Below are 24,582 nucleotides of genomic sequence, written 5' to 3'. Positions count from 1 at the left end.
ATGTGCGGTGATGAACCATCCGCAGGTGTGACAGTGAAGCTGTGGGATGAGGACGATGGTAGGATCATTCATTCCGTTTGCCAATACCAGATCTGATGTGTAAACAAATTTCTCGTACAGGTCCAGACCCTGATGATCTTCTCGCTCAAGGATTCACTGACGCTAAAGGAGAGTTCACTTTGAAGGTGAGATGAGCAGAATTTTCGGAACATCTTGACGCTGCAACAACTCAGATTTCTTGCACAAGCTAGATCATACATTATTATGCATACATTACATTGTGATTCACTTTTGATTCGGCCTAGTTGGATTTTTGCGCGCCGTGTAGTGAATGGATGAGTACCAGCAGCAAAATAATCATTTTAAGGGTTCGGAACGTGAAACCACCAACATTGACCCAGTGTTCAAAGTGTATCATGACTGCGACAATGCTTTCAAGGTAATCGCTTAAAATCTTAAATAGTTTCCCCATTTATTCCATTTCTGATGAGAGAGATACGTCGTTGTTTAGCCTGGACAGCAGAAAGTAAAGTTCCGTATACCCAACCAATACATATCATTCGGCGGATTGCCAAAACGCATCTTCAACATCGGCATACTGAACCTAGAAACGATTTTTCCCGTGGAAGAGCGAGATTTGATTTAAACATCAGTTTTGTATAGAATACTACTACTTTCGCTTTTCCTGTAATAAGCTATTATATGCATTGATTAATAAAGTCTACACACTACTGAACACGTTCAAATCTCGACACATGAACTGCTGATTAATTAGAGGATAGCGAAACTTCTAGTTCACTTAATTCCTTCTCCTTATGTCCTATCTAGATGACACTGAATAATTCTTCTACACAGATGGGTTGCTCTCTGTCCTCAAACTTCGTTTTTTGAGAACAAAAAGCCCGGTTTCGACGCGAGTCTCTTGATAGACAGAGAATCTGCAGTATGAAGGCATTGCGGAGGGGTGCATATCAATGATGTCGATAATTGTATGAAGGGGCTTTTAATGACATTCCAGTGCCCACCATTAAATGTCCTTAAGAATCAGGTTCCGTCCAAGTCTATATGACTTACCTGAATGATTACCAAATGATTTATATGATACAAAGTAGAAACCCAGTAATTGCTTGAGACAATGTTCCACGGTTTCCTAGCCTTGTCTCGTTAATCATCCCCGCTCACTACAGCGCTGATGAAAATTTAATTGCACGCTTCAACTTGAAATTCCGCTTTACTTTGAAAACCTGTAGCCATGAGCAGTCACCTTGGCAGACTATGAAATGGGTCAGATCACCTACTCACTACTCACGTTCGCGGTCCTATTTATCATAGAGTGCCCCTGAGAAATCACATCTGGGAGACAACTTTGCACTTCATATGATAGCATGAATGATGCACTGATGTTCTGATTGAATATATTTGTAAGATGCTCTTCGCTGTCTCCAAGCATAGGTTTCTGACCTGTCGCCTATGTACGCCTGTCGAGTTACCTGCTGACAGCTGACTCAAGTTACAGAAAAGTTGGTTTCAATCAAGAATTGGAAAAACCTCACATTGAGACTGAAAAACTCCACGTGCTCAAGTACCCTTAAACTTTGAGACAGCAGTCTAATTGGCGTTTGATTCAAGCACTTGATTGGACTTTCCTTCTTGCTGCATTTAGGTATTGTTGTGCTTCAATGATTCAGTTCAGAAATTGTGTTATCCGAGATTCCAATGTTGATCTCTACAGCTTTGATCTTCTAGACGTATTGCTTTCATCGCATTAATTTGCTCATTTCTGGGTAGGCGGATTTATATCCAGTATGTGGTATTGTGTTGGACTTTCTGATCCCGTGCCCACAAAACATTCCTTTCCTATGAAAATCCTCGGAAAGTATTTTAATTTTGCCTATATTTGTGAATCACACGTCTAAATATCGCTGTCCCTTCTCATTTTGCTTTCTCAAGTCAAAACATATCCTACTCATACAGAATTCCTTCTCTCTCCTTCTCATATAAATATTTGTCATCACAAAGGAAAGTAGCTTCTCGCTCATCACCTATAGTTGGACCATAGCTCAATAAACGACTACATCTATACGTCTTTCGTCCAATCCATTACATGGCGACCACGGCCAATTACTAGTTTTACAGTATTGAAACACTGTGAGGATTCTTCAAACGAGCATGAGGAACAGTACCCAAAAAGTATTTTCCCTACAAGGCCAAGAAAATACTATCACTCAGAAAGTACACCATACCGAGATGCGCAAAAGGAGGAATAACTGTGGAGACTACGCAGAAGTATAAAATATTGGAAGTCTGTAGTGCATCAATATGCATCTACATCTCAGACTACGAAGCCAACTCAGCAATCCTCTTCCCAACCTCACTGACAATCTTCCAATACACAGTACTGACAAACGGATGGATCGACGGCGATCTCACTCTCTCATTAAACACGAGCCCCGGACGACCACTCTGCGAAACAATTGAATGCAGACTATGTTGGGAAAAGCTCTACAACATCCAGTGTTGGACAATCACGGAGATTACACTATCAATGATATTACTAATCGCGACATCAATCCTGGTACATCTCTTCACGTGGCTCTTCGGAACAGCCACCTGGATCATCAGGAGAATAGATTTTCTACCATTCCTCATCTTCCGAGAAATACTCAATCAATACAGCAACCGACAGCAGCTATACCAAGGACAAACGGTTTCCTACCATTCACACAAGAGAAGGAGAAAATTTTACGGAACTGTAACCATCATCCTTTGCTACATCGTGAACTCTCACTGCTGCTCTGATGTCGTCACATCTCAAAGCGGAACGATGTCATGCACGACAGAAAAGAAAACGACTAAGAAAAATGCCTTTACGATCAAACAACACACTTGTCACTACAACCAATTGGTCAAGAAGTTTGTTTCTTACTCCGGAACAAAGACAACGAATCAATGGGCATAATTACAAGACGATGTGAAGAAATCTCGCATATATGCAACCAGAGAACCGAATATTTCACGAGAGATCACCAATTCTTTATTGGGATGGCGTCATCAATGTTGGAACACGGAGAGCTGCAAAGGAAACACGTGCGAAAAACTCAAACCGGATATGCAGCTTGATGATTTCAGCAAAGTTTCCATTCGCAATCCCGGATACAGCTTTTGCGTACCAAGCTGCAAATGTTTGTGATGCAATTTCTGCTTTCACTGCAAAGAAACGTGCTTGTTTTACCGATACTACGCCCTCCCGACGTCATCCAAAATATATAGAATCTTCTCATGTCCAACATGGAACATTCAAACGGAAGGAGTCATAACAATAACGACTCAAGGATCAACAAAGATGGCGAAATTCAAACTGCTACCGGTTGTATTGGATTTTCTGATCCTGTGCCCACAAAACATTCCTTTCCTATGAAAATTCTCGGAAAGTATTTTAATTTCGCCCGTATTTCTGAATCACACGTCTAAACAAGTCAAAACATGTCCTACTCATACAGAATTCCTTCTCTCTCCCTCTCATATAAATATGTGTCATCACAAAGGAAAGTAGTTTCTCGCCCATCACCTATAGTTGGACCATAGCCCAACAAACGACTACATCTATACGTCTTTCGTCCAGTCCACTACACGGATCAAAGTGACCTGAAACTCGGTGCAGTTGTGTGGGCGGCTGCGCTCGAAGCAGAATGATTGATCCGACTATACCACAATCGAACAATAACGCTTCTAGAGTAGACATCACTCCTGAACAGGGTGACATTTGCATACATGTGAGTCCTGTCTGCTGCTGCCCGCCAAAGCGTTTGTCTAAATTCACCTTAAATTTGCTCTTGGTCATACTCTGAGGGGAAACACTACAAAATCCAGACAAACATTCGACCGCACCAGAAAAAGCTCACCTAGACTATGAAAGTGTTGTTGTTGTATAAAGTTAAGCGGTTTACATATGTGAACGACTATAAAAGGATTGCATTGGTAAGTTCATCATTTGTTCAGTAGCTGAGTGTTTCGGTAAACCAACCATGATGCACCAACCCATGTTTCCAAGTGGACCCATACAGAGCGATTATGTGATGAATCAATACAACGACCAAGGTAAGAAGTCTATTTCTAAACAAGAATATTCATGCTGATCTCATCTTCTTTCTTGACTCAGTTTTTCTCTTCAGAGAATTCAAAAGAAAAAGGAATGTCGCTGGATACGAGTTCTAAATCTCCACTCAATCCACCCTCATCTGTACGCCAGAATTTGCTCTGAGAAATTTTAGGATTACTGATTATTGCTATCAATCACACTCGTCAAAGTGACTGTCTGTATCAAGGGCCATAGAAAGCGTTTTTCATTAAGATTTCGCCCAGCGAAGCTACACCAGTATAATTGTAAACTGGAGTTTTGTCAATGGTTTTCAATGGTTGCGTAGTTGTTATAACAAATTGCACTGGGAGACTGTCATAATATCAAATTCACTTTATGAAACACTGTATAGCATACTAAAAACCTCTCGAGAAAACAGTTCAGTTCCTCGCTATCTTTTAACCGCGCTGGCTGGACGAATTGTTCGAAGCGAGAGCAAAAACCTAAGATTTGACCTTGCATTCTCAATGACTGATGCGCAAGTAACGTTCGAACAACCTAAGGTGAAAATGTGTTCGAAAGGATTTGTAGACGTTTTCTTGTTCAAAACATGATCCATTTTTCCCAGCCCTATAACATATGGCGGTCACATTTGGGAAGTGATGACAGGATAAAACCGGGCAGAAAAATAGCGATGGCAACAGAAATTTGCTGGATTTCCTGATCCACGTCACTCGCGATGATGGCGAAAAATTCGCAATCGCATTTGAATCAACGAGTGTGGTTCTCATGGATACACAACGATTAAGGGCTAATAACCAATAGTTTGATGATAAATACAATTGATTGGAGAACTTGTTGTAAAACCTGCAAGGTTTTTAGATGGAACCTTTTATTTGCCTAACGTTTCGGCTTTTTCGCCGTCTTCAGAGGATGACTGGAGCAATGCTACGCTTGTCCCGTCAAGTGCCATACAACCCTGGGTCAGTGTTTTCATTATGACTCAAGGTGGAGGAAATAGAAACCCGTTTACATTGAAAATAGTCTTGCGTGTTGTTCCACAGGATGTGGCGCGGCTAGCACGCACTTGTCACTCTTTACCAGCGAATGAGTATTGCTGCGTGTAGATCACCAGCGACGATATAGATGATTTGATCAACACACAGAATATCAGGCGGTTATAGGTCACACAGCGGTACAAGTGGCAAGAACTCATTCGTTATCGACAAGCATTCATTCCTATTATTCATCGAATTGGTTTCTTTTAAGAATCCAAAACGCCTCTAACGTCTTCCATGCCGATATTTCTGTTTCGTGAGCCAGTATAACGCATTTCACGTCATATTTGTTTCTGTTGTAAGCCTCATGCCTGTGCCTTTCTAGTGGTGTTATCAACCTTTTTCGTTGTTTTGGCACGAAAACTTATAACCTATAACATGACCTATAACCGCCTGATATTCTGCGTGCAGACCAAATCTATATTGTCGCTGGTGATCTACACTACTCATTCGCTGGTACACTGAGTGACAAGTGCGTGCTACCAGCCGCGCCACATCCGGTGGAACCACACGTAAGACTATTTCCAATGGGTTTCTATTTTCACTACCTCGAACGATTATCGAAACACTGACCCAGGGTAGTATGGCACTTGACGGGATAACTGCATTGCTCCAGTCATCCTCTATTTAGGCCTCTGAAGACGGCAAAAAGGCGGAACGTCAGGGAAATAAAAGGTTCCATCTAAGAACCTCGCAGGCACACTATCACAAAACATAGACAGAATATGCCGAGGTTTCAAGACAATAGAACATTCGAACTGTTGAAAAACCCTTCCAAAAATGTGTTCAAAACGAAACCCACCTCTAGAGTGATTAACGGTTGCTCGGGGGATTACATTCACGCTGTTTCTGCTCGAAACTAAATTGTGGAAATTATTTTGAACCCATTCGCACCATATCTTCCACTACGGTAGTCCTGAGCGATGCTCTTCCATTGGCAGTTTGCTGACGACTCTCCAGCGTTGATGTATAAGCATTCGCGCGAAAAAAGTTTTATTTGGAAACGATCTACGCAGTAGTAAAAAGAACCAGAGCTACTGAAATCTTTTTATTGAATAATCTTACTCCAGATCCCTTCTCAGTATATGGACATGGATTTGCGAAGCTTCGTAGTGGTCAACCAGAACAGAAATTATCAGGTCATCTCTCACATTTCAGATGACGGTATTTTTGCAGTCGAAGAAACATTTCATTATAGGACTTTCCGTCGACGATTCGACGTACACCACTAGTCGGCCATCCTATTTCTGCAAGTGAACTGAAGTAAGCATTGCATAGTTGGTGCGAAACGATCTGAATCCAAGCGTAGTTGGGTAAGCGACTACGCTCAAAGCGGTGCGGCGGGTCTAGTGGTCGAGGTAGAACATCTCCAGTCTCTGCATTCGGATGGAGGGCTAGCGGGTTCTCCTCGATTTCACCCTATAGTTCCACCGCACCGCCTTGAGCGCAACTTTATACGCGCGCATATGCTTTTACACGCCAGGCTTCAGGTCCGTTTGAGCCAAAAACCCCCAGGTTGGTGAAGATCTATGACGCTCCACTATCATTACCAAATTTCAGAAGACGTGTTGAATCACTTGACCCAGCTGTTTACTCACCAATGATCGTCAACGGAACGCTATATTTCATTAGCTTGGATAATGATACTCGAACGGCTAGATCCTCTGAAAGCTTAGCAGATGATAATGTTCTCCTTTCTGGGCTCTCTAAATGAAGTCTTGTGTTATCATAATTTTCATGTTATTGCAGTCAACTAGACCAGCTGCAGCGTCAAGCAATATCGATATAGCGGATGACGTTACTTTCACTATGAACGAACTTAAGGATCTATTGCCGCAATATGCCATAAAAAAGCTGACGAGATACTACAAGGTCAGACCTAATTTCTTAGCACAACCATCTGCTAAACTCTGACCCGTTCAAGAAAAAACCGCAACTTTCTAACTCATTGCTCGTAACTCGTTGTTCCTTTCAACAGCGACATGAAGAATTTAGAGCAAAATTATAAGCTCGTCATTACCAATGACAAGGAGTCCCGCCACCTACAAGTACAGCGAAAATATGGTCGAGTTCGCATTTTATCTTAGCAACCATTTGAGGAAAAACACAAAACCTTTAACGCCGTAGGATGCTACAAAACATCGTCGACGTGTTAATGACCAATAAAATAGCGATTTCGTCTGAACTAGATAGTTTACCCTTTAGCCTTAAATGCAGCGTACCACGAATGAAATGGTTCGGAAACCACAGAGAAAATGTCGAGGTTATAGACTACGGAGAGGATATAGACCGCTCCTTCTCACCTAGCTCTCTTAAAAAAAACTGCGTGGGAACCGCTTTAGTTCTTTTGAAGTGCGTTAGAACGTGTCGTGCCCCGGGCCCGCTCCGAGGAGGAGCAGAGGGCATCGGTGGGGGACCCAGGGCCTACTGCCCGGATACGGAGGGGTCCTGCGCTGGGCTAGCCACCGGATGGCGGCCTAGCCCCTCCGAACCCTACGGGCTCGCTCCGAGGACCCCTTCCCCCCTCCCCGACTCCCCCCTTGGGGGCCTCTAGGCTGCCCCCTGACCCCACGCCATCCTATTTCCCTAAGGTGCAATGCGGTTAAAAGGGTTTTACAAATAGGGCTTATCCTTAAGACATCAATACACGACACGGCACGCACAATTATACATGACATAAGGTGGATCAATCGAGGGGCCAGTCATGGCTAGATGGTTAAGTGGTTCTCGGCAGCAGATGGATAAGGGTTGCGGTTCCGGACCTCCTGGGCAGCCAGCCAGGGAAAGGGTTGTTGCGGTGGTGGTGTGGTGCGGCTATCGAACGGAGCGGAATACAACACGATGCAACACGACACCACGAACAATGCGGATAAGAGACTGGACCGAAATCGGGAGAGTGGCGAAAGAAAAACTGGAACCCCGACTGCTCGGTGCCAGCCCTTATATATGGCGGCCGCGTGAGAACGCTACCGTAACACACTGCCATTGGCAATGTTTCCCACGCAGCGCGCGAGAACTGCGGCCGGCTAGCTGGGAAAGTCGTGCCGGGCACGACAGAACGCGCACTGTTGCACACACTTCGGTCTTATCAGCAGCATGTTTACTTACTTCATTTTACTTGAATAGAATGGTATGGAGACCTCGTTTATCTTCTACCACTCACTTGTGGATGCGGCGCGTGTGCAGGCGTTGAATTGAAACTGATCTCGCAGGAAAAAATCCTGCCGCTTTTCACGCATTTTTTCATGACGATAAGGGGAGGACGAGCGAAGCCATGCTCATTTTCGTAGTCTGCATAACCCTAACTCTACCCTTTTTCTGGGGTTTCGCACCACGTCTTTCGTCATACGCTGCCTTGAACGAAAAACGCAAAATTTTCGGTACACCACAATGCCACAAAAAATCTTTCGTAAACTTATGACCAATAGAAATAAATAGTCATTTAAACCCGAAAGTCTACCCTGTAGCCTTGAGTTTACCAGCTTTCGCTTAAATTATGCTTAATAGATTCAAACTACAAAGTATGATGTATAGACCACTTCACAAATATTTCGAATCACCTCTAATCTCTTTGAAAAAGTAAAAGCAACACTTGCATCACTTCTCCTTCATCAGTTAAATCATACAAGATTTTTTTGCGGAGTGAAGAGAAAGAATCGCCTAAAAGGAAGTCCAAGATCGTCTTAAAGAAGTCCAAAAACTGCGCAGTTGTGATACTGCCTCAGTTTGAACTAATGCTCTGATAATTTTTGAATTCAGCTTTTCTTCGCATGTTGTCAGCGCTAAAATCATCAAATTCTACTGACGGGAGATCATCGTGAAAAGTGACTTTCAATAACCGCGTAACTTAAATATGGAGAAATAAAATGAAATAAAATATACAAATGGTCTATTTGGCTCGTAAAACTGCTTAAGGCTGATAAATGGCTCGACGCTAATGAAAGAGGGCAAGAAGAGAAGGGACTTGATAGAAAGGGCTGGTCACATTATTAGCCGCATATTTATGAACGCGGAGAGAAGGAAATGTACATAGACAGACATCCAGTAACTACTGAAGAAGCTATTAATGCAGCACATATCTTTTGAATTGTGGTTGTGACTGTGAGAAAGTAGTAAATAGCACATAGTAGCATCGTATTTCAGCTCAGTGCTAGCCAGCCTCTTGATACCACACACCATCTCAGCAATGATCAACTGAGTTTTTCTTCTCAAAAGCTATCCGCTAAAATTTGTAGAGAGCTCAGAATTACAACAATTACAAATAATAATAACAACAACAACGTAATGTTTAGGAAGAACGCAAGCAAAAGCCTTGCGCACCTCCTGGTGACGATATTGCAAAACTTCGAGAGGCATTTACAATGGTGAGCGTGCCTTGTTATTTCAATGATCTAGAAGAACATGCTTTACCTTTAGATCAGTAATCTTACGTCGCATCTACCGTCGCATCCTGCGGTATGGTTTTGCTTACTAACAATTTCTAAAATTTATACAAGAGCATAAATAATTGGATGGTTAAACAACGACTGCTCTGCGACTTGCTATTTTGCTACAAATGCAAATGCTACACCGGTTTTTTTTTGAGATACTTATGGTTTAGGAGCAAACTACAGTAATCCCTGCGAGTTTTTTTGCCGAAGATGAGACGAGCTGACTAGGTTACTACACTGCACCAACATTCTACGACTGTTAATACATTGGTGATTCATAATCCATATCAGCATGACATGGTTGTCTGAGATTGTTGCCGAATTGATGAAAATGTAGCGGACGCTGCAAAGCTTCTAGAAATTCGCCTTCATTTCAATGGTATAGCTATTCAGAAATTCTTGATAGATACAAGGTTGATGCGTTTCCGAAGCAGATCCAACGTTTTGACAAGCACTATGCTTAACTAAGGAATGAATGAGAAGATTGCCAGCACGCAATGGGCGGTGAAAAGGCGAAATGTTCATTTTAGACGCAGCATTAATAACTATGTAGTGTTCCTTAAAGGCAGCTGAGGGGAGTGTCCATGACTGCTATCTCTCCACAAAAAAGTCGTTATTCCCCAGGTATCATAATGAAAACGCACAACTTCTCCACACAAATTCACAGATTTGAAAAATTAGGAGCTCACTCAGAACCATCATTCCGCATGAAATCTGCGGAAAAACGTCCTACGAATTTCGACGCCCTACACAAAAGAAAGAAGGCATGCACAAACGGTGATTCTGGAGTGCAATCAAGTTATTTTCTCGGGCGCAGACACAATGGCTATGACCGACTCAAGATACCGGATTTGTGAGAAAGAATTCGCTCCGACCGTTGTACATCAGAGAGGATAAAGGATAAAGTGTCTAACGTTAATCAATCCGCTTGGGATGCGCCCCCACTTCGATTCAGAATCGTTTGAGGTTCGTGAACTGGCCTATACAATGACTTGCGGTGGCTAGCCGATGTGTCAAGTCAGTGTTTTTACCTCTCAGACAAGTTTGGTATCAATTTATCGACCCCAGAAGGATGAAAGGCCTGGTGGGCACTAGGACCTTCGAACCTCCGATCGAGCGTGCAAGAAGCGGAACCTCTAACCGCTACATTACACCCGCCCTACATCAGAGAGGAGACATGTAAAATTCAAAAATCTTCAAACTGTGTCTTAAGGAAGCGTATCAAATTGACGAAGATAGGATGTCTCATGTACAATATAGGGTTCGGAGTGTAGATCACGAGTATGGGCGTGTTCCCGCTCAATCTCCTCAATAGTCCTGAGGGACCTACTCAGCATCAGTGTCGGAGACTGAATCATTTCCTGTGACACTTTTGATGAGAAGGGAAGGTAGGAGGTTGCGCGATAGCTGTGAGGGTCGACTACAAATACATTGTGGAAGAATGCGCTTCTGTACTGCGTGAACACAGAGGATGCAAACTCTGGACCGTAGTTGCGTACGCACTTACGGAGCATGGGTCATTATAGAAATCGACACGAACGCAAACATGGAGGGCTAGAACAATAATCTGGTGCACTAGGTAAATGATACTATCCTGTGAAACACATGTCGGAACGGTTAACGGTTAACGCTTGGTTGACTTTTGGGAACGGACGGGTCTCGTCATCCCATCCACGTTCGAGAGGAATCATCGTCGCCATCGACTTGCGTGGCAAGGAGCAACCATTTTGACCCTTGTAAACTGTGCAAGTGAAAAATAAGAGCTAGCAAACTTCAGTTCGGCTACGTTCTGATGAGAAACATTCCTCAGTCGGATGTCCGGAAATCTAGAGCTATTTAGAACGTCTTTTGAATCTGATCAGTCCAGTTATTCTCAGTTTCAGTACAGGGTTTCACAAAAGAAACCGAGGAGGTCCTTCTCAACTGACATGAAAAACGAAGAGTGCAGAAAGAAATTCCGCCGACATCTACCCGTGCATGTTGGTTTTTGGAGCACGGACGAGGAAGAACCTTTGCGATGCAGTTTCTTTCACCAACTGTTTCCAAGACGAAGACCAAAAGAAACGCTTTTGGTTCTAGAGCTGAGGAAGAAGTTCGCCTTTACATATGCAGACACAAGATGCGCCAAAATTCACATTTCACAAAATTCTGTAATTTCCGCCCGCAGTACAGGTGGTTTTAAGCAGGAGAAATGTCTGAGAAAAAAGCCGCATAGTCAGCTGCAACAAGATCTTGAAAACCACTGGACGTCAAAAGCAAAGGAGTTTGTGAATGCGCGGGAGGACAAAAACCCTCGGAAAGAGATGCTACGTTCTACTGAAACAGTATAGCAGGCAAATGAAAAGATGTTCCTTAGTACGCAACACTTATAATGGACCCGCTGCCTATGAGGCAACACTACCAGTTTTCAAGGATCACATCAACACCTCGTTGAACCGACAAGCGTCATCAGGTCCTGAACTCGAGCACGTCCATCGACCGACATACGCCGTCAGCGAGGAAACACCAACAGAGTCGGAGGTTCTGGCATGTATCCAAGAGATGAAGAATTGAAAGTCTGATGGAGACGACGGGATTAACACAGAAATGCTGAAATCTCTTCCTCCATCTTGAATTCGCAAAGTAATGTCGTATTAGGAAAGTTCGTTCGCTTACTTGGTAACATGAATCAGAAAACAACTGCTGCAGTTTGAAAGCCAGCGGATGTATCAACTGAAGTAACACTAGGGGCAGTGGCAGGACGTTGGTGTTCAATTTCGCCATTGACGACATCATGCGAAGCACAGCAGACCATTGTTTTGCCGATATCATCCTAAAACGCCATCAGGATGCTTCTTGACAGATCTCGGATACGCAAACAATATTGTGATTTTTGCGGAAGTCAGCACGGAACTTCAACATGTTATCGAGCTCGTGTTGAATCTAGACTGACCTGTGGATCACACCTGCACCTCGATAAATGTAACTAGATGTGGGTCTCCTCGAGACCTTCAAACGGAATCAAGGTAGACGGGCAGCCGATCGAACTCATAGATGTGTTCTGGTATCTGGGCTGCATGTGGAAAATCAAAAGCGTCTGTGATAGTAATATACACTTAGACACGCTAACGTCTGTTCTATATTCAACTCTTTGCAAAGTGTTTGTTGTCGACTCCCATCGTTCACGCAGTCAAGCTACAAGTCTATATATCCGTAATTCACCTTTTCGTAATGTACTGTACGGATTTAAAAGTACTGTCTACGGGAGACTTGACTCCACGGAAAGGAAGCTGTTTAGACGGTTGCTTGGCTACTTTTCGTCTAGGGTACCGGCGGAGGACACACAGAAGGTATCAGGATCTGACACCGTCGTCGAGAGTGGCTGAAGAAAATAGTCTCTGCTTTTTTCGCTTATATTACTAGGAGGCCACCGCCTTTTTAAAGGTTTTCTGAGGATTCTCCTGAATTCAAGGAATTGAAAGAGGCCACCTTGACGGAAACAGACGAATGGATTGATTCTGTGCTAGCTCTCGTTGAAGATCGAGGAGGTTGGGTATAGCAATGCTCAAGAAGGACACACCTCGGCGAAAATGAAAGCATTCGCGTCGGACGGTAATTAAGTCAGGTAAGTCGTCCTAAAAAACGGATTCGGAAATGACTCGAGGACGCGGCCCAGGAACGAGGGTTATGAGGTATCACTGAAGTCACTGAAGTTTCTCATGCCGTTTTACGTTGCCTGTAAAGAGTGGCACGCAGTGAAGAGAGAAAGGCGGCAGGAAATCAAGTCATATGAGTTTGCATCAGATGTATTCGTTTCAGTTTGAGACTGTCGACTTGGCCAACGCACATGAGCCTGATATAATCTACTTACGCAACGCTCTTAACTTGGTAAGCGAATTTGGAGCACTCGTCACTAAATATTATTGTATATAATACAAAGAAATAATCTAACTTTATTCAAGACCAAGATTTTATTGAAACCGCCCTTTCCATTCCAGCTTCCAAACCAAGTTCCTCCACTTATCACAGACACAAGCTCAACCACAACATCCTTTACCGATACCAATACAACCGGTCGAAGCGTAACAGGGTAAATTCTTCTGCATTATTCTATTCAGTGCCAAAAGTAGTCTTTAAACAGGAACCCAATCTCGTCACCAATAGCTTCTGTCACTGGACTCTCGACACCGTTCACAGCGGCAACGGACGAGTTTGCGTATGTATGACACTGCTCATTCTAAATTTCAGTACTAGGCACACTCTATTTTAGGCGTTTCAATGCTGAGACATCAGTTGATCTTGGTCCGTATGACAATCCAACGATGAGGTAAAAGGGAACTATAGGTTTCTGTAGTTGTACTCTAGTGTATCTAATGTTAAAATTCCACAAAAGAAGACTGAAGTTATGAAAATTTCGAGAATTAACACAAGAGACCGTGATTTTTTGGGAATAAACAATAAAACTTCTTGTTATTGGAGCAAGAACGCACGATCATTTTCATTTTCGGGTCTAAAGATTATATCAACAAGTTATTCATTGTACAGAACATCAACGATCAGAACAACATCTTATAAAATCCAGATCACTAGAACGGGACGGGAAATTTAGAATCAAGGAATAAATCTGGGAATAAGTACAACTTCGAACAATTCAAAGTAGATAGTCGCACTATTTCTCAATCTACGGATGAAGACTTATCGTTATACACACATGCATATAGCCAGCTGGAAACGATTTGAACCGACTGAGCTCGAAGCGGCGCAGTGGACGGTAGAAGTTGGGTCCGATCGGGGACCCTTGCTAACTCTACTCATTTCTGCAGTCCCAATATAATTAGAGAAGTTCTTCCTTTGATTGTATGCGGCCTCTTACGCAATTACCCCTCAACACTGTTATAATTGAACTGTACTACTGAGCGCAAAACGTCCATAGAGCACAAAACTGTTCTTAAGTGACAAATATATTTCCCGTTGAAGAAGACGTTAGTTTGACAATCGACAATTCATCACTGGAAGTGAATGGCTGAGTCAGTCGGACCCCAAGAACCTAAGCATCAATCTTGAAGAATCTATTACATGGATGCTGAAGTTACCAAGAGAAGAAAGGAAGATAGAGCTGGAACAACTAATGCTTTAGTTTCACCAAGCTCTTCAAACGGCCTTACTAAAAGTGAGTAGCTAAGTCATGCTATAAAGTGCTTCCAACGAAGAAAAGGAATCGGAAATGGCCGGGTAGGTCTCACGCAATCCACATTTGACCGTTAAGAACAATCATTGTACTCTAAGAACGATTTTTGCGCTCTTAGTCCAGTTCGAGTAAAGTTCGACTAGAGCAGGGTACTCCCACTGCCCCCTCCCCTCACTAAACTAGCACCATTGCACCGAGTGCAAGATCGCTTTGATCCAAGTGTAGGCAGCAATTTTCGATAGTGATATTTATGACAAGCAGTAGATAGAAGAAATATGAAGGCCGAGTGACATGCTTTTATTAACTACCATCGGATCAAAGCGACCCTATTTGTGGGGCAATTCCGTGAACGGTTACGTTATTTTGTAGCGCAGCAGAACCATCGCTCAGTTCGATACGTTTGTCAGTCGGATTGGAGCAAGCGAAGACCCCACCGCTAGTGCACCGGCACGCGCATTTTCAGCAAAAAACAGGGTGTTCTTATAGAATACATGGATTCAGCGAACTAGTCCCCAAATATAAGTATGTAGCACGCATTCCAGAAACAGGATGTTTACAGCGCTTGAACGTCATAACAGGATGATAACAAGCATGTCATTTTTTAAGGGACCACCCACCGTTTAAGGGAACAGCCGCAAACACGGAATCAATCCCTACAACTAGGAATCATCCGATCCCGGATGGATCTATTCGGAAAAATCAAGTCTTGGACAATTCAACCACTCCTGTCGTTGGCGAGGATATGTGAGCGCACATTAGCTATCCAACGTTGGGAACTTACACTTCATTTTAGGACAAAACCTGAGTTGCTCACGGAAGAAGACCTCTTGGATGAAACCGGTGCCAGGGATTAGTACGTTTATTCAGTCACTCGAATTCTTATGGAATTATATATTATTCATAAACTGGATGTTTTTGATAAAGTATACCTAGAAAAGTGCTTTCCAACACAACACGTTCACACTTTAGAGCAATTTTTGAACAATTCTTGGTTCATGGATTCATAAAATCCATGGATTCAGTGAACTAATCTTCAACGTACTAAAAAGAGAGGGGTCATGATCGTAGTTTGAGCTAAGAAATTTGCTGGAAAAGTTTATCAAAGAATACAAGCCGAATGAGTAAATACCCTCCATGTTATGCTATTTCAAGAGGATAGGAATTTTTGGTTTAAAATGTTTCCATGATCAGGACTGCCAAATTAGGGAATATTTCTTTGGAAAGTTTCCATGATCAGGACTGCCGAATTATGGAATATTTATTTGACAAGCAAATGTTACAAAGAGCCCCAACTCGATAAAACCACTGTAGATTATTCGTTTCCCTTCTTTTTCCTGCTGTGTGATACATTTACATATTTGGCGAAATTACTGTACATTGCTAAAAAAATTTAAGTGATGCCGGGCACACTCCAGTTCGATCGTGGAGCACAGAGACGGCAATCAAGTGAGATTTATTATGCAGAGAATTTTTTTTTTCAAATTGCAATTACAAATTCGAAGTTTTAAGCGTTGATAAAGAAACAATTGCGGAAATTTTAAGATCAAACACTTCTAGACACACGTATGTTTTGAGTACAATGTTATCATTAGATCACAATTACAATGTTATCGTTAGATCACAATCAAAAAAACAAAAACAACTCTAATAAGGCTTTTTTCTAGATATATTTGATGTTTCAGAGGAAGTCCGTTTCCCAAAAACCGCATGGAAATGAGATCAGACAGCCCAGAAAAGGACGTCTACACTGCCTATAGTATTGATGGAAAGTACCTATAAGAATACGAACCCGTTTTTATCGTCGATAATTTTTCGTTCTGTCACCATGGTGTTGTTGAAAAGCTAGCTGTTCCTATGGAAGCTCAATGATAACTAAAATTTTCTTGCTTTTAAAGTGAAATGAGCAAAGGAACAGCTTTTATACTTGCACCTTTTGTGGATAAACAAGGTTCTAGTTTTCTCGTTGCACCTAATGCCAATTTACTCCAACGATAAAAATGTATTTTTATCGTTGGACCATTTATCACTGTGTATTTTCTATGAAAAACCATGCTGAGGAATATTCCCAATCTTCTGGCATGGTTTCGATGGGAAACACGGAAGAAAGAGAGGAAAGTAGTAAACATAGAAGATTTGCTACTTAGTTCTGATATAATTGAGTCAAAACGACCTGAGCTTGGTGCAATTGCGTAAGCGCTCGAAGCGGCGCAGTGTAGCGGAGCGGCTGAGGTAAAGCGGAGCCTCGTTGGCAGCACTCGCGCCAGTCCGAGTTCGGACCCGACTGCTCGCATAGTTAGGACTGCGAAGTGATTTGAAAAGTAGTTGCAATGGTTTTTTAAGCGCAGTAAAGCTCCCAATCAGTTTGCGAGCCGTGTTCCTGCGACATGGCCGTATTATTAATGTGCCATCCTGCCTCTCGTGAAACCATGGTTCATTCATAGTTTTCTCCATGGACTATTAAAGTGAGTAAAGAAACGAACATAAAAACTTTACAGCTACAAGACATTTGAATACAGATAACTCCAAAAAAAAAGAAATGAGTTCTTATGAATCGTCAGAAATCCCACGATGTTTGGATGCCCACATTTCAAAGTAAATCTCAATGTTCAAACATATTTAGTTGTATAGTTTATTAAATAGTTGAGTTACTGGCTCCAAATAAAAGTCCTTTCTATATATCTCGTTGCGAAAAAAAAAATAATCACAAAGATGACAGTGCAAATTGTGCTTCAGCATCAGTGACAGAAGGTAACCTTTGCTATAATCGTGTAGCTGCGCAATTAACGCCTTCGTGGATTCTCCTGTTGGAGAAAGTATCCATAAAGGATCTTTGCAGAAGGTGACTCAGTGATCTGAGAACCTCTACAGGACGATACGAACAGTCAGAATGGAGGTTCGCTGTCCATTATTTTAGTGTTTACTTACTTGCTTAGATACTTAGATCACCCGTCTTTACTGGACGTGCGGCCTCGGTATTATTTCCACTCGTTTCGTCCCTCGCCAATGTGATCCCAGATGCTCCCGAGTTTCGTGGGGGACGTTGACGAAGTCCTTGAGCTGTGTTCAGCTGAGCTCTCACCTCGTCCATTCGTGCAGCGAACATATCACCCCATCTCGTTGGAGGTCTCCCTCGGGGGCGTTTTGCGTCCCTTGGGATCCACTCTAGCTTTCTTTTAGTCCATCTATCGTCGATTCTTCTCATGATGTGACCGGCCCATCTACGTTTTGCTTTCGATATACATCGCTCTGGGTTGCGAAGATGGGACATTGCCCTTAAGTCAGAGATGCGAGGAGCGGCTAGGTGTTATGTGCCCTGGTTAAACTTTAGAAGACATCTCCCAAGGGTTCTGTAAGGCTAGTAAGTAGCTTGCTAGACATGACAGTAGTGTATGGCCACGTCTCCACTGCGTAACAGAGTGCTGGAAGAACTGAGGAGTCGAACAGATGGGCGCAGAGATCTTGGTCCATTTGTTTGTTTGTAGCTTCCTTCCCGGAGTGAATGCTGTTCACGGTGCTCTGATCCTTCTATTCAGTTTTTCCTTCATGTCGTTTTCCACACTCACAGAACTTTCAAGGCACACGTATGACAAAGTTTCTACCACCTGCGAGTTGTACTCCTTCGTCCTCTCAGCTTCACTTGCGCTTTTTGAGAAGGGAACGATGTCATCGAAAACGAAGGTTCGAGAGGAGTTTCCCGTCAACTCCTCGTATGCCATTTTCTTCCAAGGCAAGTGATTTCATTATCCATTGTAATGCGTTAGGCGATGGCTACAAGCTGATCTACCACGGCACATCAAATCGCAATGGCGTTGGTATCATATTGAACGAGTCGTTCAGAAATAGCGTCACAGCGGTGGATCGACTATCGGATCGCTTGATGGCTGTAAAAGTAGATACAGGAAAAGTGGAATTGCGAATCGTCTCTGCTTATGCGCCACAGGCGGGCTGTAGTGAAGAAGAGAAGGCAAGCTTCTGGGAGGATCTGGAGCAGTACGTCCAATCCCTGGAAAGCGAAGAAATACTTTTAATCGGAGGAGACTTCAAAGGACATGTCGGTTCTCGGAAAGACGGATTCGAGAGTTGTCATGGTGGATACGGCTATGGAGCACGTAACGACGACGGGTTGAGAATCCTGGAATATGCTGTTGCAAGTGACTTGATCATTGCTAACACGCAGTATCGGAAAAGAAACAGGCATTTGATCACGTACACCAGCGGCGGTCGTGAAACACAAATAGATTTCTGGATGTTACGCCGACGAGATCGCCGACTTCTGCAGGATTCAAAAGTCATCCCTACAGACCATGTCGCTGCCCAACACCATCTGCTCGTTATGGACTTGAAAATCTCCCGTCTAAGGAAGAGACATGCAAGGACTGAAACACAGCGCATCAAATGGTGGAATCTGAAGGATCGAAAGGAGGTATTTTTCGCGTCCGTGGCTCCATCTACACTTCCCCACCCTACTCGTAGTGTGAAGGAAATGTGGTCGTCTACTTCCAGCGTTATACGTTTGACCGCAGAAAACACTCTGGGATAGACGACTCTAGGTAAGCCAAAGGTACAAAAGGCTACGTGGTTTTGGAACGAGGAAGTTCAGGCGGCAATTCGTGAGAAGAAGTCCAAGTATAAGCTCTGGTGGAGGACGCGTCAGCCTGAAGATCGGAGTGCTTACCTAGCGGCAAAGAGGGAGGCTAAGAAGGCAGTCTCCAAGGCGAAGTCGGACCGCTACAAGGCTGTGTACGACATGCTTGATACCAGAGAAGGCGAGCGGGCAGTGTATCGTTTAGTCAGAGCGCGTCATCGCTCAACGTTGGATATGGAGCACACCAAGATCGTTAAGGGAGCTGATGGAGCCGTTCTGCGCCGCTCTGGTCAGACCCTGGAGAGGTGGCGAGAGTACTACAATCACTTGTGTAACGAAGAGTTCTGTCATCCTCCCATCCCAACCGTTCCCAGCGTCGAGGGTCCTGTTCTACCAATTACTGCTGTCGAAGTCAGTGCTGCCCTCGCAAAAATGAAGTCGAACAAGGCAACCGGTCCTGATGACATACCTGCTGATGTCTGGAAGCTGCTAGGAGATCGAGGGTACATGTGGCTCGCAACTCTATTTAACAAGATCATTGCAGAAGGACGGACTCCAGACGTTTGGCAAACTTCCGTGACCGTGCCTGTCTGGAAAGGGAAAGGAGACATTGCTGACTGCACCTCGTACAGGCCTACACGACTGCTGTGCCATACGATGAAGGTTTTTGAGCATGTCCTGGAAGCTCGTCTGAGGAAAATTGTTAGCGCTTCACTCAACCAGTGCGGCTTTGTGAAGGACTGCAGCACTATAGATGCTATCCATGCTGTCCGAATCCTCCTGGAGAAACATCGAGAGAAGAACCGCAGTGTGCATCTTGCTTTTCTCGATCTCGAGAAAGCTTTCGACCGTGTCCCACATGAGCTGTTATGGATGTCCATGAGGTCGCATAGAGTACCAGAAGAATATGTGCGGTGGACGAAGCTACTTTATGCGAAGCCTACCAGCGTTGTACGATGTGCTGCTGGAACAAGCAGGCCATTCCCTGTACAAGTAGGGGTTCATCAGAGTTCATCCCTCTCACCTCTGCTGTTCATACTGTGCATGGACACGATAACGAAGGAAATCCAGAAGCAGCATCCGTGGACTCTACTCTTTGCCGACGATGTCATGCTCGCGGCGGAGTCTCGAGATGATCTTCAGAAACAAGTACAGTCTTGGAAGGATCAGCTGCAGCAATATGGATTGCGCCTAAACACATCAAAAACTGAGTACATGGAGTGCGGACCAAGGATAGAGGATGGTTCAATTCGTGTCGATGGCACCGAATTAAACAAGGTGAACTGTTTCAAGTACCTTGGATCCAAAGTGACTTCCACAGGCGACATTGATCAAGAAGGTCGAGCACGTGTTAATGCTGCATGGATGAAGTGGAAAATGGCAACAGGGGTACTGTGCGACAAGAAAGTCCCTGTTCGACTGAAGTCGAAGATCTACAGGACGATTGTGCGTCCTGTTGCCCTTTACGGATGCGAGTGCTGGCCGACGACGAAAGCCTTGGAAAGAGTGCTGCACGCTATGGAGATGCGGATGTTAAGATGGACAATAGGTGTAACGCTAAAAGAGAAAGTATCCAACGACACTGTGCGCTCCATCTTCGGCGTCGTCCCGATAACTGAGAAGATGAAGGAGGCAGGACTGAGATGGTCCGGTCACGTCTTGCGGCGAGAGGAAGATTCTGTGGCCAAAACCGCACTGAAGCTCGACGTTTCAGGAGTGAGGCCGCGTGGGAGGCCAAAGATTCGCTGGTTAGACCGTGTGAAGCTGAATATGGTAGATGCACGTTTGTGTACGGCTGATGCAATGGATAGAACCAAATGGAAGACAAGAAGCAGAAAAGCGGACCCTGCAACAACGCGGGACAAACGCTAGGAAGAAGAAGAAGAAGATTGTAATGCGTGAACAGCTTCGGCGATAGTCGATGAAGGTTAGAACAAGCGGTACTCGGTAATCCCAGCAAAGCTCTAAGACCCACGTCACCAGGGGTTCAGCTGCATGGACCATATCCACGGTCTGGATATGGTCCATGCAGCTGAACTCCTGGCGGAATCCAGCTTCTTCTTGAGACTGGGCTCCAACCAGAGACCAAGATATGTGCGTGAAGAAAATCTTGGTGAATACTTTGTGCAAGGCACTCAGCAAGCGTATCGGACGTAAATTCCAAAGGTCCTTTTGGTCACTTTTATAATGACTAAGAATGACTTATAATGACTTCGCCGGACTGGGATCCTTTCTTTCTCAAGGTATGTACGACGTCATGTGTGCCGCTAAGATTTAAGATTTGAAGGGGGTGGCTGCCAGCCCGAAGAGAATTTGCTGATATATAATTCGTCAGGTTTCATGTTTTTGATAGCGACTCGTACTTCCGTGGTGGAACTTCACTAGTAGAAATGATCAGGTGGACACGGACGGTGACGAACGGAAGTTGACGTTGACGAACCAGAACCTCTCCGTAATGATTCCATCTTAAGAAGAGAAGAGGTGCAAATCCGTCTTCGCTTAGCTATGCTGTTAGCGGAATACTACATTCGCGGAGGTCTCTGGAGGAGGTCCCTGCGGTACTTCTTTAGACTCGTCCTTCTTCGTGCTGTTTCCAGAATCTGCTTCTGCCAGTATTTCGAAAGATCCTTCTGCAAAGCTTTTTGCAGCAAGTGTTTGCTACTAACCGCTCAATGTGCGATGCATTCGGACCAAGCCTCTTTCCTCTTTCCACCAATTCCTCGGTGGTCCTTGAAATTAGATCCAACTTGGGGGTGCGGGACAAGAGGTACCCGTGAAAATCGGCTGACCGCTGTTGTCCTCCCTTCGGCACCGTGTTCCTCCGCGTAATTACGGCTGCCGCTCCACCAGGTATACATCCTCCACGAGCGCCTGAGATCACGTACACCCCGCCTCCCTATTGCTCCCTGATCAACGCCGCGCGCGACGTTCGCGCCGCGACGAAGCGGTGGATAGTGCGCATTTTGAAAGGAGGGGGAGTGAAAAACGAATTGCTGCAGCGAATTCTGATGTACGGATAAAGTAAACTAAGCATATTGTTGCAAATAGAAGAGAAGAAGTAGATCCTTCTATCCAATGTAACTTTATATGAGTAAAAATTATCTCAAAAAGATGCTCCAGGGAAAAGAATAACATACATATATTTTTACACATCTCATAATTTAACACATTTCATGCCCTAAGACATCTATATAAACTAGCACTGCATAAGTATGTGTTTGTCAGGATTACATTCAACGAATTAGTGTTCAACTTTCAACTGCAGCAGCTATAATAACAGCAACTTTATGCGCTTATTACGTTGCATTCATTCTTTAAACTCCTTTCTACATTTTACCTTTTCAAAATTTTACTCAGATATAATGTTTATATAGAGCGCATGTCAAATATTTCAAAACTTGCTTATACGTTCTATACAGTTTTATATAATAAAACTTTGTATGGTTCTTCAAACTTCTTTCAACAGCGTTTTATGGCTTCATTTCTATATATTCTCTGCATAAAATCGACATGACAGGTTAGGTGTATTAGTGGCGAGCAGAGACTTTTGTATCTTCGAGATATACCTTTAGGTATAGGTATGTCTGCGAGGCATTATTCGCGCTTCGTTAATCCTTGGATGCCAGTTTTACCGCACAAGCGAAAAAAAAAGTAAAGAAGATAGCATAACACCAATCAGTGGGACATTTTCTGAAAAATGAAACAACAATTCGAAACAGGATAATTTTATTTTCACTCACATTTCTAAATGGCATATCACCTATACAAACCTATTTCATTCTTTCCTTCTTTTATATTAACTTTATGTAGACCTTCGAACAACATCTAATACCAGGCACTTTCCTTTCCGTTCGATTTTAAAAGCGCATCATATGAGCAGTAGATGCGGCGAAATGGGAGGGGAGGGTGGCGTGGGCGGGGCGTCTTGAAGACGTAGCACAAGATGAGCAATCAGACTACTGTAGCGATTATGACGGTATCAGGAGACGCGTGGTGCAATTACCGACGCCTCCTGGATACGCGGCGGCACATCATGCGGGTACCTCTTGACCGTTCCCCCCAACTTGGTCGTGCGATATTTTGAAGCACGCTCAGGCACGCAGTCCTCTGTGCAGCAGGTCACAATCCACCCTTGAGTCTTCCTCCATGTCCCAGCCACCTTGCCACGAGGAGCTGTTGAGTATGCAATCGTCGTATACGACTTTCTTCTTCCTCCGCTGCCAATAGCAGATGTTCTTTTCCACCGTGTACCTAAGCCGTGCTTTCGCACCAAGGAGACGGTGATCAGAACCACTATGACAGGATGGTACTCTTTCTTCATAAAAAGAGAATTGGAAGAGGGAAGCGGCAGATAACAGCCCGGCAAGTCGATCCTTGATCCTGATTTTTGATTCTTTTTTCATTCCTTCTTCATAAAATGCGTCCAATTTGGATTTATCAACTGCTGATGTTGGTGAGTAGCAAGTGATGATGCTGAAGGGCTTTAGTCTAATGGAGGCGAAGAATTGCCAGACAAGGTGACAGCATCTCGTGAGAATCGACAAGAGATGGATGCATGACAAACCCAACGCCCTACACCTACATTCCGCAACGGAACCTTCTCTCATTGAATGACAAGTGAGCCGTCATTCATCTGTCGCACGTCGCTCCTTCTGCACTCGGTCTCCTGCAGAGCAATCACATGAAATTTGATACGCTCTGCAGCCCCGAGAAGGGCATGCAGGTCAGCGTCTGTGGACACTGTTCTCGCGTTGTAAGTACACAGTCTGAGACGGTCTTCATGGCGACTCGTGCGTGTGTCGCCTTGGTCCAGAATCAAAGACGTCCTGAAACACTTTGAGATTTGATCGCCTCTCACCGGTCGCCATACCGTCTGACATCTGAAACGGCAGGGTATAATGTGCACGATACTGAGGTAGTGAATATGCTGGAGTGGCAAAAAAGACTTTATCCCAAACGAAGAACCCTTGTCATGGCCAGCTTAGCTTTCACCAGAGGTCGTCGCCCAACCTATATGGATCAGAGAGCCACATGCGACATCTTGCTAAAACGGTGGTGAATCTGATCAGTGGTTTACTCGTAGCTAGGCTTCCGATTCCGAGAAGTCGGCATGTCGGATGTGACGAACTCCTTTTCAGCTTGGGAGACCCCTGCCGGAGGATCTACCTCCGCTGTGCATCGCAGTTTGACCCCTAGAGTCACTTCTACGTCACTATGACGTAAACCATGATTTTTTTGGAGGTACTAAGTAACCAACCCTAGGC

The 24,582-nt window shown here is 44.0% G+C and overlaps 5 protein-coding genes across 7 annotated transcripts; 4 read left to right on the top strand and 1 right to left on the bottom strand.

The window, feature by feature from the left end:
* Positions 1 to 646, top strand: RB195_005220 (uncharacterized protein; the record flags this gene model as incomplete). The annotated part of the gene is made up of 4 exons (XM_013435631.2): positions 1 to 58; positions 121 to 185; positions 368 to 439; positions 512 to 646. The coding sequence occupies 4 exons, from the start codon at positions 1 to 3 to the stop codon at positions 644 to 646; spliced, it is 330 nt and encodes a 109-aa protein (XP_013291085.2).
* Positions 647 to 2,478: 1,832 nt separating this feature from the next.
* RB195_005219 (uncharacterized protein) lies at positions 2,479 to 2,799 on the top strand (the record flags this gene model as incomplete). Of its 2 annotated transcripts, none has more annotated exons than XM_064177577.1 (1): positions 2,479 to 2,799. In XM_064177577.1, one exon carries the CDS (start codon positions 2,479 to 2,481, stop codon positions 2,797 to 2,799), a length of 321 nt encoding a protein of 106 aa, XP_064034702.1. The 2 variants fall into 2 exon arrangements, with proteins under 2 accessions (XP_064034702.1, XP_064034703.1); XM_064177578.1 differs by having other exon boundaries at positions 2,488 to 2,799.
* Positions 2,800 to 3,689: 890 nt separating this feature from the next.
* RB195_005218 (uncharacterized protein) lies at positions 3,690 to 16,512 on the top strand (the record flags this gene model as incomplete). Its single annotated transcript, XM_064177576.1, has 18 exons — positions 3,690 to 3,773; positions 4,008 to 4,098; positions 4,173 to 4,240; positions 6,207 to 6,275; positions 6,335 to 6,399; positions 6,697 to 6,823; positions 6,886 to 7,008; positions 9,429 to 9,500; positions 9,553 to 9,591; positions 13,365 to 13,433; positions 13,544 to 13,635; positions 13,687 to 13,761; positions 13,816 to 13,872; positions 15,340 to 15,477; positions 15,527 to 15,586; positions 16,129 to 16,179; positions 16,243 to 16,296; positions 16,416 to 16,512. 18 exons carry the CDS (start codon positions 3,690 to 3,692, stop codon positions 16,510 to 16,512), a joined length of 1,431 nt encoding a protein of 476 aa, XP_064034701.1.
* Positions 16,513 to 17,662: 1,150 nt separating this feature from the next.
* On the bottom strand, positions 17,663 to 18,001 carry RB195_005217 (uncharacterized protein; the record flags this gene model as incomplete). The annotated part of the gene is made up of 1 exon (XM_064177575.1): positions 17,663 to 18,001. One exon carries the CDS (start codon positions 17,999 to 18,001, stop codon positions 17,663 to 17,665), a length of 339 nt encoding a protein of 112 aa, XP_064034700.1.
* Positions 18,002 to 18,316: 315 nt separating this feature from the next.
* Positions 18,317 to 21,190, top strand: RB195_005216 (uncharacterized protein; the record flags this gene model as incomplete). 2 transcript variants are annotated; one of them, XM_064177573.1, is made up of 2 exons in its annotated part: positions 18,317 to 19,156; positions 19,334 to 21,190. In XM_064177573.1, 2 exons carry the CDS (start codon positions 18,317 to 18,319, stop codon positions 21,188 to 21,190), a joined length of 2,697 nt encoding a protein of 898 aa, XP_064034698.1. The 2 variants fall into 2 exon arrangements, with proteins under 2 accessions (XP_064034698.1, XP_064034699.1); XM_064177574.1 differs by having other exon boundaries at positions 18,443 to 19,156.
* Between the last annotated feature and the right edge of the window lie 3,392 nt (positions 21,191 to 24,582).

The sequence above is a fragment of the Necator americanus genome, chromosome I, assembly GCF_031761385.1.
Source record: "Necator americanus strain Aroian chromosome I, whole genome shotgun sequence".
Lineage (NCBI taxonomy): Eukaryota > Metazoa > Nematoda > Chromadorea > Rhabditida > Ancylostomatidae > Necator > Necator americanus.
The sequence above is the reverse complement of the archived record's forward strand: the minus strand, read 5'-3'. Positions and strand labels throughout refer to the sequence as shown.